Below are 12,283 nucleotides of genomic sequence, written 5' to 3'. Positions count from 1 at the left end.
TTGAGTCTTTGTTTTAAAACAGTGTTTGGCTGAGTAGCTTCAATAACTGGAAAACATTGCAGGAGATTTCCATATGGAAAGATTCAGGGATCCCAGAAACCATCATCTTCACGTCCGTCCACTCCCCCAGCTGACTAGACGGCCTCAGATGTGGGGCTCATGCTTCTTTGGAAGCAGACCCCCAGGATGCCCTACTCTGTCTAACCCTTGAGGTGCAAATTCTATTCTCCCACGGGAAATGGGCATGAGGCTTCAGGTCTGGGAGCAAGGTGGGTGTGGAGGGACTCCAGGATTCCCTCCTTGGAGCCCAGGGATGCCAGAGGCCTCTCTGGTCCCCTGGGGGTTTCAAGGAAGAGGCTTCGAGGAGAGGAAACTCAGTCCAGAGGGAGGTGGGAGCTCCTGAGGCGTCAGACGGTCAGTGCCAGAGCCGGAACCAGGTTGGACCTAGGACCCCCCCAACTTACAGCCCTGTGTGCCTCCATGAAGCTCACAGAAAAAGGGGAGGACCCCTTAGCACCAGTGTGAGTCCTTCAGTGGGATACCTCATCAAGGACCAGTGAGAAGGACCGGGGTGGGGAGTGTGGGCACCAGTTCTCCATGGGACCCCAGGCAGAATCTGGGGGCGCAAAGGCAGCCCCACACTGTGTGCTCGTGGGGGAGCCCATGGGGGCATTGCTACCCTCGCTTAGGAGGCCACCTGAGAGCAAGGCATCAACCCGCCCAAGAGGTGTTGTCAGAAATCCCTGTAGGACCCCCACCTCTCCCTTCATGGGCCTGCTGCTGGGACTCTCATTCTTGCATTGGATCAAATGACCCTGAGAAACAGGGGTGATCCTGGCCAGAGAACACGCCTTCCTGCTCACCTCCCTGGGAAGACTTCACTCATCCTCTCTCCCCTCAACCCCCACATGGGCAGCGGACCCTCTCTCCTGACCCCACGCCCTGCTCCTCCCTTCCCGGTGTGTGATGGACATGGGGCCAGAGAGGGGCAACTGCCAGATGTGGACACACAGCTGTGGGCCAGGCAGAAGCGGGCTCACAGTAGCCCGGGGCCAACCCACCCCAGGACCTTTGCTCTGGGTTGCAGTTTCCTGGACCACTCCTCCCTTGTACAACACCTCCCAAAGCCACAGGTAGGACACACGGCTGGGGGCGGCCACACTGCATCTCCTGGGCCCCTCGGCTCCTGAGTCTCAGGCCTCAGACCCGCCAAGGGCAGGAGAGCAGCTTCTCCCTGCCGTGCAGGTGGTGGGAGTCCAAGCCCTTGCTGCCACTTTGTGCAGTTAGTGCGGTGGCTGCGGGGACTGAGGCTATGTCCTCTGATGTCCCCGGTGGCCCGAGACCAGCACTTAGTGGACAAGGAAGCCCAACCCCAGAGGGGGCTGTCCCTCAGGGTCAGGGTGCAGCCAGGCCCGGCTCCATGGGACGAGGAGCTGCTCAGTGCTCCTGGGCCGGGCTGAAGGGCTGGGTCCACTTGGACACGTCCAGAAAGACAGTCGAGGCCCCGTGGTAGAGCCAGAGGCGGGGCAGGGAGCCGTGGCGGGTCCAAGCATCACGCCCCCGGTCGTAGGCCTCCATCTCTACGAGGTAGTCGCCATCCATGCCCTGCCAGCGACCGCCGGTTACGTACAGTGCGTCACCTAGTGGCACCAGCGCGCCGTTCTCATGCAGACTGTGCAGGGACTGCACCTGTGGGGGGGGAGCAGTGGTCAGGGGCCCTTGGGGGGGTAGTGGCAATGGCCAAGGGAACCTCATGGGGCAGGGCACAGGGGACATGCAGAGAGGACAGCCAGCACCTGGTCCTGCTCCCTGGGACCTCACCCTGGCTCCCTGTGACCCTCTCCCCCGGGGCCCTTCAGACTGTTCCTTTAGTGCTCTCCTCTCCAGCTCACATCTCCCAGGATGATGTGTCCAGGCTCCTTGATCTCCTGGGCCCCAATTTGGCCATATGTGGAGTTGGGGTGCCAGATGGGGCTGGGGACATGGAAGCCCAAGCCTGGAGCTGCTCCCCGGGGCAAGTTCTGGGCTGGGCCTCTGATTCTTGGTTGTTCTCTTGGAGGGGACAGATGTGACCTCAGCTCTGACAGACAGACACACACACAGACACACAGACACACACACACCAGAAGCCGCTCGTGCCATGGGGAACCTCACTTTGCCCCTGTACCTCCTGCCTCCGCCCATAGCCTGGGCTGGGGCTGTGAGGTGGGAGCCAGAGGCCAGAGGAGAGGTGGACCCTTCTGGAAGAGCCCAGAGTGCGTGGGAAGGAAGAGGCCTGTCTGTGGCCTGCAGGTGCAGACGGTCAGGGGCAGCCAGCCCCCAGGAGGCCTGGAGGCCCAAGTGGAGCCCTTTGTGGCCGGGAGGCCCCCGAGCAGAGGCATGGTCCCGGCAGAGGCCTGGCTCTGGCCCAGCTGGGAGGCCCCGAGAGAAAGTGGCGTCCTGGCAGGACCCACGCAGCACCTGTCTCACTGCAGGGTAATGGGGCCTCCCGTCAGCTGGGCGCTGACACCGGGGGACAGCTGCAGGCGGCAGGATGGCGAGGCCCCACTGTGGGCCAGCCGCCCCGGGCCGGGTGAGTGCAGGAAGCAGGCTGCCCCCTCGGGCCTCCAGGAATTGAGAATCTTAGGGCAGGTGAGGCAGACCCGGGGTGTCTGGCTAGTGCTGAGGCCACTGCCATGGGCACTGGGCACCATCCCTCCTCTCTCCAGAAGGAACACACAGAAAGGCTCGGGCCTGAGATGCCCAGCATCTGCTCTCTCCGTAGCAAGGAGGGAAATGGAGCACCAAGATGTGGGCCGCTCCCACCCCACCCACAGCCAAGGGCTCCTCTCCCTTGCTCGGCCACCCCCTCGGGTAGGAGGTGCCCTCCCTCCGGGGCCTGGCCCACACCAGGCTGCCCCTGAACGCTCCCTAGGCTGAGCCTGGTTTTGCCCCAGAGAAGAACAGACCACCCCGGGCCAGGGACAGAGCACCCATGGTGACTAGGAGCCCCCGGGCCTTGGCTCTCCTGTCTCCACAGGGGCTCCGGGCCTCATCCGTCCTTCCACTGCGGTAACAGCCCCAGGCCCCGCCGTCCCCAGGCTGGCTCTCCGCAGTGTCAGGGGTCCTGGGTTGGCAGAGCCCGAGGCTCACCTTCTGCCACAGGTTGGCCCCAGGGTCGTACACGTAGACCTTCTTGGTGTTGTCGCCGACCAGGTAGAGGGCTCCCTGCAGTGCGGCACAGCGCGGAGAGGACAGGTACTTGGGGAGGAAGGGCGAGGCGATCACGCTCCACACATCTGCGGGGGGACAACACGCTGGGCCCACCTTCACCTGGGGGCCTCTGCCTCTTCCCCGCCCACTGGCCGGGTCAGGTGACTAGGGGCCCCATCTGACCCTGGGTACTGTCAGTCTCCCATGGGACTCTCACACCCACCCTGCAAAAATGGGCTCTGTGATCACCTGCACTGTCCAGAGGATGAGAGGGGAGAGAGGGGGCAACACGGAAGACCCCCTGGAGCCCAGCTCTGGCCTGGGGTCTGGAGCCTAAGCCAGCGGCCACCAAGGCTTGCAGGTCCGGGCCCTGCTCCTGGCCCGTGGGGCAGGTTCTAGGCAGATGCCGCAGCCGGCAGCTTCGGGACCCGGAGGTGGGCTCCCTGTCACCTGCCACCCAGCCCCTAGTCCCCATTCCCCCTGGGCCCCCCCAACACTGCCTCATCCACCTCCGACGGGGCCATGGCCCTTTGGAAGAGACCTGTGGCTGCCTGCTCCCTGTCCCGACACCCCACCCCCCAGGCCCTGCGCTGCCCACCTGTGACAGGGTTGTAACACTGGAGAGCCAGGGCATTGTACTTGCAGGCGCTGGAGCCCACCAGGTACAGCCGGCCCCCGCAGCCAGCCGCGGAGAAGTTGCTGACATACTTGAGGGCAGGGCGGACAGGGGTCCAGGCGTCCGTGTAGGGGTCATAGCTCTCCACCTCCACCATGTCCAGGGTGGTGCCTGTCGGAGTGGGGGAGGTCAGGGCTGCCGGGGGCCAGGGACGAGGGAAGGGCCCCGGAAGCGCAGGACTGGGGGCTTTGCAGGGGCAGCCCAGGGCTTCCTCAGAGGGGAGAGGAAGGTGAGGGAAGGAAGGCATGGCCTTGCGAGGCTTGTGACTTAGCCCCTTCCACAGCCGGGGAGCGGAGGCAAGGCTGCTTGCCCAAGGCCACCGCGTCAGGTGGTGTGGGTGTGGGCACCTGGACCCGGGAACACTCGAGTCCAGGCTGCTTGCCGGGGGCCCCCACCTGCCTGGGGCTCAGGACCTTGTGTGTGCTCTCTGCTCTTGGCCTTGGGCTTGGTAGCCACTGGGGGTGCAGGGGCTGGCCGGGACAGCTGGGGTACTCAACAGTGGCCTCAAGGCCCATCTGTCACCCACAGAGGTTTTGGAGAACTCTTGGTCAGCCGTGGTCATTTTGTTTTTCAGTATCTGACTGACCGTAGGGGTCCCGGGGGTGACCCCTTGCCACAGCTCTGGGGCATAATGGGGATTAGGTGGGCCTCTGTGCTCCGGCTGGGGGCATGGCGGGAGTAAAGGGGACAGCAAAGGAGAAACCATTGTGGGTCCCCTCAACCCAGGGGCTCCACAGAGGGGGTGACCCTGAGCAGAGGACTGAGCTCCCTGTTTTGGGGATGGGAGTGTTCATCTCTGCTGGAAGCTCAAGGCTCCAGCACGCCCCACCATCATTCTGTTTTCAGAATCCTTGCTGGAGCTTGCTATAAAGGCTCATGCCTGAGCCTCACCCCTGGACATCCAGGGGGCTCTCTGGTCCCTGGTGAGGACATGGGGGTGGGGAGACACTGTTGCGGGACTGAGAGGCTCCCAGGCTGCCCAGAGGTGGTGAGGGGCTGCCATGAGTAGGAGGCCGCTTGGGGCAGAGGGAGGGGGAGGCCTTACCGCCGATGGCATAGATCTCCCCATTGAGTGCCGCGCTGGCGTGGTTGGTGCGGGCCTTCAGCATGGGGGCCACTGGCTTCCAGGTGGCCTCCTTCAGAGGGAAGCTCCAGGCCTGGGTGGTTGACCAGGTGTCTGTCTTCGTGCCCCGAGAGCCACCTGTAGGAGAGGTCCTGTCCCCTCAGCCTGGGGTCTCCAGACTAGTGGGGGCTGGGTACCGAGGGTCTTCTCTCCTTCTCCCCATGCCAGGCCCCCATGGTGCCAGATGCTGGGCTGGGTGGTGGGGGAGACTGCAGGTGGCACAGCCTAGCTGTGTGACTTGGACAGGTCCCTCCCTACCCCGTAAACAAGGAGGACAAGATCTATGGTTTTAGATCTTTACCCGTGGCACAGCTGTTTTCCTCAACCAAATTGGGTACGAGCCTCCAAGTTCCCGGATATAAATGAGCAGGTGACCCTCCCACCTGCCACACAGTTCCTTTGGGGGAGACCCCGGCTGCGGGAGCCTAACAAGTCCCCCCTGGCTTTCCATGTTGGACAGAATACGGGACGGTTCCCTGTACCCACACGTGGACCTATGGATTTTAAATGTCCTAGTTTCCAACTCATGGAAACGTCTAGAAGAGTCCTGCCTGAGCTGGAGGGGACAGCCGATTCTCGGTGGCTTCACGGCTTCACGGTCATCAGCTCCCTGGAAGGCCCTGCTGGGAACCCACCTGTGACATAGACTGTGTTGTTGAGCGCGGCGAGGGAGAAGCCCCATTTGTGATAGTCGGGGAAGTCCGGGAGCGCCATCCACCTCTCTGGCCAGGAGAGAGAGGGGCAGAGGGTCAGCGTGGCTGAGCTCGCTGCTGCTGCCTCCCCTCTCCCCAGCACCTCTTCCCACAAGCAGGGGTATTCCCTCACCTGGGGAGGAGCACAGGGCGGGATTCGGCTGGCTGCCGTGGGGTGAGGTGGGGTTTGGGGACACCTCGGTTGCTCCACGTGCCCCTGCCAGGTCTGGTTCCCCAGGGCTCCCACCTCCCCACGCCGCCCCCCGAAGCCCAGCATGCAAACGGGACACAGGACTGCACCCGGGGTGTGCAGGGAGGTGGCCCGGGCTCTGGGCCCCTGGGTTGGGTCCCACCTCTGACACGGGGTAGTATGTGAACGGGCCTGACCTCTGGTCCCTGGTGGGTTAGAACATGAACATCATTCATTCACTCGTTCCTCAACCATCATTCCTTCTTCTCCCTGAGCACCCAGTGGGCCATGAGCCGCCACGGGTGTGCAGGGGACATGGGGAGATGTGGGCCTTGCAGCAGCTGGGGCGAGTCCAGACCCCCGCTCTCATGCACCACTGTGGGCCCTGGGGACGCATAGCCTCAGCTTGTCCTCTGTCGAGGGGGCTAGTTCCCACCTCACTCGGAGGCGGGGGGAAGCATGGATGACCCGTATTTGTCAGGGGGCTGCTACTCTGTTAGCGGACCTGGGGATTGTTGCCACAGGGGGGAGGGACAGAGCCATACACCCACTTCGGGCCCACCTTCAAGGAGCTACATGAGGGTAAACTGAGACAAGTGATGAGAAAATGCTTGAAAAATTAAAAATGAGAGAGTCAGCGTGGGAGTATGTGAGCAAACGGACACATTTTGGGTGCTCGTGGAAAGCTGTGAGGAAGACCCAGGCCTCTGGGAGGTCCCCTGGGAAGATTCTGTGTACTGTTGACAACCGGCTTTAGGACACGCAGAACTCCGGTCTTGCTGGGCACCTGCCCTCTGGGCAGGGACTGCGTGTCCCCCTGACTCATGTCTGTGTCACCCCAGGGTGGGGACGGCCCAGCGGTCACCAGGTCTTGGCCTGCTACTGTGCTCCCCGCTGTCCTCCCCTTGGGGTTGGAGGGACAGCTGTTCCCGGGTGGAGCCAGCAGAGCTCATTTCCTGACGTCAGCCCCCAAATCCCCTCGTCAGCCCCTGACCTGGGACAGCCGGTCTCACGCTTCCTAGAGCCCGCCAGCCACTGACGTCATGGGGGTGGCCGGTGACTGGCCCAGTGGGCCTGGGACACCGGCCAACGCTCCTTAGAGCCTTCAGAAGAGATTTCCAGGGCCAGTGTAGCCCTCCAGAGATCCTGCTGTCCTCCTACTCCTCCCCATTTTCTGGGCAACCCTGTAATGGGGCCCTGGGCAGAAGAGGCCCCGTCCCTGCCCGTCAGGTCCGTGCCCTCACTACGTGAGGAGTCCTTTCCACAGATGAGGACCGGCTTAGGGCAATGAAGTGAGCTGCTAAAAGGCTGGAATTAGAACCCTGTTTGAGTTGACATAGTCCTTGGGTTCCTACCCTCTGGGCCACTGCTCCCAGCTCCTCATTCTCCCCCTGGGGCCAAGGTTCCACGGGGCATGCAAGCCAGTGACTGTCCCCCCACACGGGGTGGGTTGGGCAGCAACACCCTTTACCCTGGACTCGGGACCCCAAAAAGGCCAAAGTTGGGGGCTGTGGCTAGAGGGTGAGGAGGCCACCGTGCCCCCGCTGTCAGCCTCCCCGCTGCCTGTGCTGGTCCCGGGGCTCTCCTGCAGCCCTCTCCCTGGAGCCCCTCAGTCCCTCCACCTGCATGGCGTACACGAGGGCCTCGTGGGCTGCAGGGACGGCGCCAGGGCTACTCACGGGCCTTGCTGTTGTAGAAGGCAAAGTTCCTGGGGTGAGGAGTGGGCTCCTGGGCGCCCTCCTCCTCCTCCTCCAAGGCCCGCCCGCCTACCACCACCAGCACTTCCTCCAGCTTCTGCGGGAGGGCCAGCTGTGCCTGTGGGGGAGGAAGGCTGGGTTAGAGGGGCCGGTGGCTCTATTCCCCATGCAAGGGGCCCCGGGGGCTAGCAGGCGTTTTCTGGGGCTGGACTTTGGTGGGGCAGCTGTGTTGGTGCACACGCATGGGGGCTGTGAGCACGTGTGTGAGCACGTGTGTGTGTCAGCATGTGTGTGTGTGCACCATGGTTGCGTGGGGCCAGACATGGTGGTAGACTCTCAGGACGGGGAGAGAAGGGACAGCAGGTGCATTTGTGACCCAAACCTGAGCGCTGCTCCCTCCCCGCAGTCCCCGCATGCAGTCCCCACATGCCTTCCAGAGGCGTCCCCGCACCCATCTTTGGGACCAACCCTGACTCTGTCCCCATTTCCTCCCCTGTGCCAGCATGCAGGTGCTGAACTTGGATGACCCTGGCTGGGCGGGAAATCCCAGCAGGGTTCCACCCTGGCTGGTGAGTGGCCAACTGCTCCAAGCTCCCAGGCCCCTGGGGCTCCCCCATGTCTCTGGCCCCTCCTGCAGCAGGCCTGCACCTCCCACTCCGGCAGTTCCAAGGTGATTGCCTGGCAGGACAGGGCCGCAGGCAGCTGCCAGCACCAGGACGGCCTGCTGTGCCCGGTGGCGCCGGACAGCAGTGTGGGTCGCACTTGGTCCCCTCACAGCATGACCCTGGCCGGAGCTACAGCTGTGTCCCCAGGCCTGGCCCCTGGGGGCTCCTCCAGAGCAGGGCCCCGAGCCGGCTGTCTAGCCACAGACAACTCCTCGGCTGTTTGTCGCTGTGTCTGGAGCTGACCCTCTCATCGCGGCACCAACAGGAAACCGCAGCCCGTGAACGCTCGACCCTGTCCCCAAGGGGCAGGAAGGGGCCTGCTGCATTCTCGGCCCAGGCCCTCTTCCTGCCAAGCTCCTAGCCCTGCTCTAAGGCCCAGCCAAGGTGCCGCCTCCTCCAGAGAGTTCTCCCTGACTGGCCAGCTTGCCCCGGATGCCCCCAGCCCAGCTTTGGCCTTTCTCACACGGCCTTAAGTCTGTTTCCAGGTTTGTCTGCACCAAGCTGTGGGCTTTGACCAGGGAGAATTCAGTCACTTCTGGGTTCCCCTCCCCCTCACATCTGGGGTGTGAGATATAAGCGGCGCCCTGGGGATGAACAGGAACGCCCTCACAGGTAACCAGCCCAAGGCAGGGAGAGCTGAGATTTGGGGCACGGGGGAATAGGTGCCCTGTACTCCCCAGCCCCATGCAGGTTGGGGTCTCCGGGGCTCCCCTCCTTGCCCCTTGCTCACCTCATCGTGGCCCTGCGACAGGGCCACGCGGCACATCTCCGACTCCCGGATCAGCGGCTCGGTGGCCAGCAGCTGCTGCACACAGGGTCTGGGCACGGCGTCCAGGCGCACCAAGCCGAGGAGCTCGGGGAGGTGGACAGCCCGGGCTTGCGGGTCATGGCGTACCCAGCGCAGCAGGGCCTCCAACCGGCTCTGCTCTGGCTGTACCTGCAGCAGCTCCCCGGTCAGACAGGCAACCAGCCGGTCCTGGGGCAGCTGCAGGAACTCGTCCTCCTGGGCCACGGCCTCGAAGTTCTCCCGCAGGAAGGCCCAGGCCTTGGCGGCCACGCCCAACAGCCCCTGCTGCTCCCCAAACTCACAGATGCCCAGGCAGTTGGTGGCATCCAGCTGCTGCTGCAGGTAGCGGCCGCACACCTTCTGTACGGCGGGGAAGTGCAGGCGGGCGGCCGTGCGGGTCAGCGCCTCCACATTGCCCTGCGTGACCGTCAGCCGGCCTGTGTACACAAAGTCCACCAGCTGCCCCACTACGCCGGGCTCCACGTCCCGTAGCTCCACGCGCGCCGAGAAACTCTCAGCAAAGTCGCCCGCGAACATGGCATGGAAGTAGGGGCTGCTGAGTGCCAGGAGGCCTCGGTGGCAGGGCAGCTCCCGGCCGCCTACCAGAAGCGTGACATCGGCCAGCTTGGGCTGTGAGCGCAGCCGCCGCAGGCCATCCAGCATGTCCTGCGCGTGCGACGGCACGTGGAAATCCAGGTCGTCCACATTCCGCACCATGGCCACCCGCACCACGGAGAGAAGAGCTGGGCCCGGCCTGTGATCCTGGGGACAGAAGAGGGCAGGGTCAGCCAGGGCAGGGCATGGCTCTTTTGCCCGAGTCACCCATCCCAGCCGGCCGCCCTTTCCATCTTCCACCAGCACGGGCTGAGCATCACAGATGTGCCAAGTGCCTTGTTCAGCCCCGTCGCCCTGCACAGTTGGCTTAGCATTAGGCCCATTTTATGGTCAGAAGGTTGAGGCTCAGAGAGGGCCAGAGACCTACCCCCAGCCAAGTAAGCAGAGCAGGGCGACACCGGCACAGAAACCATACCCTGCCCCCTCCACAGTTCTGGGCTATGCAGAGCAGATCCCTATCCCTGGGGCCCCCCCAACTCCAAGTGGCTTCCTCTGTTTCCAAATCTGACCTTGCTGGGGAGGGTGATGAGGGTCTTTGGAAGTTTTCCTGCCCCACCGGTCCTCACTGTCCACAGTTACATGGAGCCTCGGGCTGCCATGACCTTGCTGGGTGACCTTGGTGCCAGTTTTCTCAACTGCAGATCCAGAAAGGACTCTGTGGTCACAGTGCTCCCCAGGGTCTAGGCCACTTCTCAAGGGTGGCGTGCCTTCCTCACGTGGGCTGCATGACACCCAGGGTCTGCATAAACGTGGGGAAACACAAGCATGAGAGACTCACATCCCCTGTCCAAGATCACACAGCTAGAAGTGGGGGAGCCAGGCTCAGGTCCCACGTGCCAAGCCCCAGGTTACAGGACCCTGGGTGTATGTTGGTAAAGACAAATACGACTAAGGAGAACTCTCTGGGCAGTGATTTCGAGTCCATGTGCATATCATCGGATTCAGCAAGTGTACTTCTGGCTTATTTAATTACGTGCGTATTCTTGTATGTACTCCTGACATTTTACCCCAAGAAAGTTGCCCCAGATTTCACCTGGAGCTACCTACCTACAATGGTTCAAAAAGCTGCCCCGGGACATCATCTGTCCACCAGGGGGCGCCTTGCAGAGCCAGCAAAGGGAAGGAAAACGGACACCGGCCCCAGGCAGGGACCAAAACCCTTGGTGAAATAAGTAAGATCAGAATAACTAAGGTCTGTAAAGAGAACCGTGACCTGTGGATGCCAAGGGGCAAGGAGGGCCCTGCTGACTTCGGTGCCGGTGCCAGGGTCGGTGGCAGGAGCTGAGGCCCTTCCCTACACCCCCTCTCCCAGAGCACAGCAGTACCCAGGGAGCCCAGCGAGGACGGGACAGGTCGGGGGCCTGGCCAGCATCCGTTCTGCCTCCCAAAGAGGCCCTCTGGCTGAGTGAGGACAGAAGACGAGCCCTTGGCCACTGCCCCCCAGGCCTCACATTCCCGTCATTCCTGCGTTCCCTGTGGCCAGCCGCTATGGCCTCGGGGGCAGTGGGCAGAGTTTCCACCCCGCTCCTCCCAGGGCCTCAGCTGCGTTTGCTGACACCTGCCACCCTGTGGTCCCGAACGAAAGGGGTGGGGGCTTCTGGAGAGCCTCAGAGCCTCAGCCTGGTGCCTGTCCAGGCCAGGAGTGAGGAGGGCTTCAGCAGGCGGGACACAAAGGGCCTAAAGCCAGCTGCCCCTAGAGACTAGACCCTGGGGTCCTGGCTGCCGCTGGAGGAGGTGGCCCAGCCTCCCCGTTGCCCACCTCTCCAGCCAAGACACTGAGGGGAGTGTGCCGGCTGAGCCCTCAACATACTCCAAGGGGCCCCGCTTGACTGGGATTAGGGCTCTGTGTCCAAACACCCAGCACTGTGATCTCTATGCCCCGACAGGCTATCCCACTCTCCCCTGCTGCTCTCTGCCCCAAATCCCACCTCCCATTCCCCGATGTCCACACTCCAGAGTCCCGGGGACCCTACCTCTCAGTTGGCCCTTGGTTCTCCGAGAACTCAGGCCGGAGAATAGGACTTCCCAGCCAGCCAGGGGTACGGATGGCCTGCTGGGCTGGGCTGGGCTGGGCACCACGTGGGGACGGACAGAAGGGTATTTTTAGCGCTGTCTGCTTTAGGAGGGAGCGGGGGAGGGAAGGCCTGGTGGGGGAGGGAGAGAGGTGATGCCCCTCCCAGGCTTCAGATCTGGAGGCCCACACTGGCCACGTCAGGAGGGCTGAGGTCTCCCAGACCCCAGGGACCAGGACAGACAGCAGAAAGCACTGCAGGGGGACAGTGGAGGCTGGGCTGGAGACTCAGGGGGCGCATAGAGGCCCCAGCTCAGGGCCTGGGTGTGAGCAGGACCTGATGGTACTCACTTCTCTAATGGACATTGACAGGTCCCCAAGTGGCCTTGTGTTCATCTGTCAACTGGGGAAAAGTGACTATCACAAAGACATGCCCGTTGGTGAGCAAAGGCTTTCAGAATTTGGGATCTGCGGTGGTGGTCGGGAAGCCTTTGGTGGTTAAAGCGGTGCCCAGAGAGGTAAGGAGGCCTCCCTGAGGGCTCCCCTGGGCTGGCGACGGGGATGCCGGAACCCGAGGCCCCAGGTCATGGCGTGGCTTCAGCCCTGGAGCAGCCCTGGCCTCCTCCTTCCCTGTG

At 63.1% G+C, this 12,283-nt stretch overlaps 1 protein-coding gene across 2 annotated transcripts; it reads right to left on the bottom strand.

Moving 5' to 3' along the window:
- On the bottom strand, positions 1 to 11,698 carry KLHL30 (kelch like family member 30). Of its 2 annotated transcripts, XM_032355598.1 has the most exons (9): positions 11,611 to 11,698; positions 10,147 to 10,376; positions 8,966 to 9,784; positions 7,553 to 7,688; positions 5,627 to 5,713; positions 4,914 to 5,069; positions 3,791 to 3,979; positions 3,133 to 3,278; positions 1 to 1,689 (listed from the first exon to the last, which is right to left on the bottom strand). In XM_032355598.1, exons 3-9 carry the CDS (start codon positions 9,737 to 9,739, stop codon positions 1,438 to 1,440), a joined length of 1,740 nt encoding a protein of 579 aa, XP_032211489.1. In that variant the 5' UTR covers positions 9,740 to 9,784; positions 10,147 to 10,376; positions 11,611 to 11,698; the 3' UTR covers positions 1 to 1,437. The 2 variants fall into 2 exon arrangements, with proteins under 2 accessions (XP_032211489.1, XP_032211490.1); XM_032355599.1 differs by lacking the exon at positions 10,147 to 10,376.
- Between the last annotated feature and the right edge of the window lie 585 nt (positions 11,699 to 12,283).

This window comes from Mustela erminea, chromosome 8 (assembly GCF_009829155.1).
Source record: "Mustela erminea isolate mMusErm1 chromosome 8, mMusErm1.Pri, whole genome shotgun sequence".
NCBI lineage: Eukaryota > Metazoa > Chordata > Mammalia > Carnivora > Mustelidae > Mustela > Mustela erminea.
The sequence above is the reverse complement of the archived record's forward strand: the minus strand, read 5'-3'. Positions and strand labels throughout refer to the sequence as shown.

Bases quoted from the DNA above. Each gene is read 5' to 3' on its own strand.
- KLHL30 (XM_032355598.1), bottom strand. From the start codon at position 9,739: ATGGTGCGGAATGTGGACGACCTGGATTTCCACGTGCCGTCGCACGCG. The intron at 7,689-8,965 runs GTGAGCAAGGGG...CCTCCCCCACAG, and splicing joins TGTCGCAGGGCCACGATGAG to GCACAGCTGGCCCTCCCGCA. The intron at 1,690-3,132 runs GTGAGCCTCGGG...CCCCCCCCACAG, and splicing joins GGGCCAACCTGTGGCAGAAG to GTGCAGTCCCTGCACAGTCT.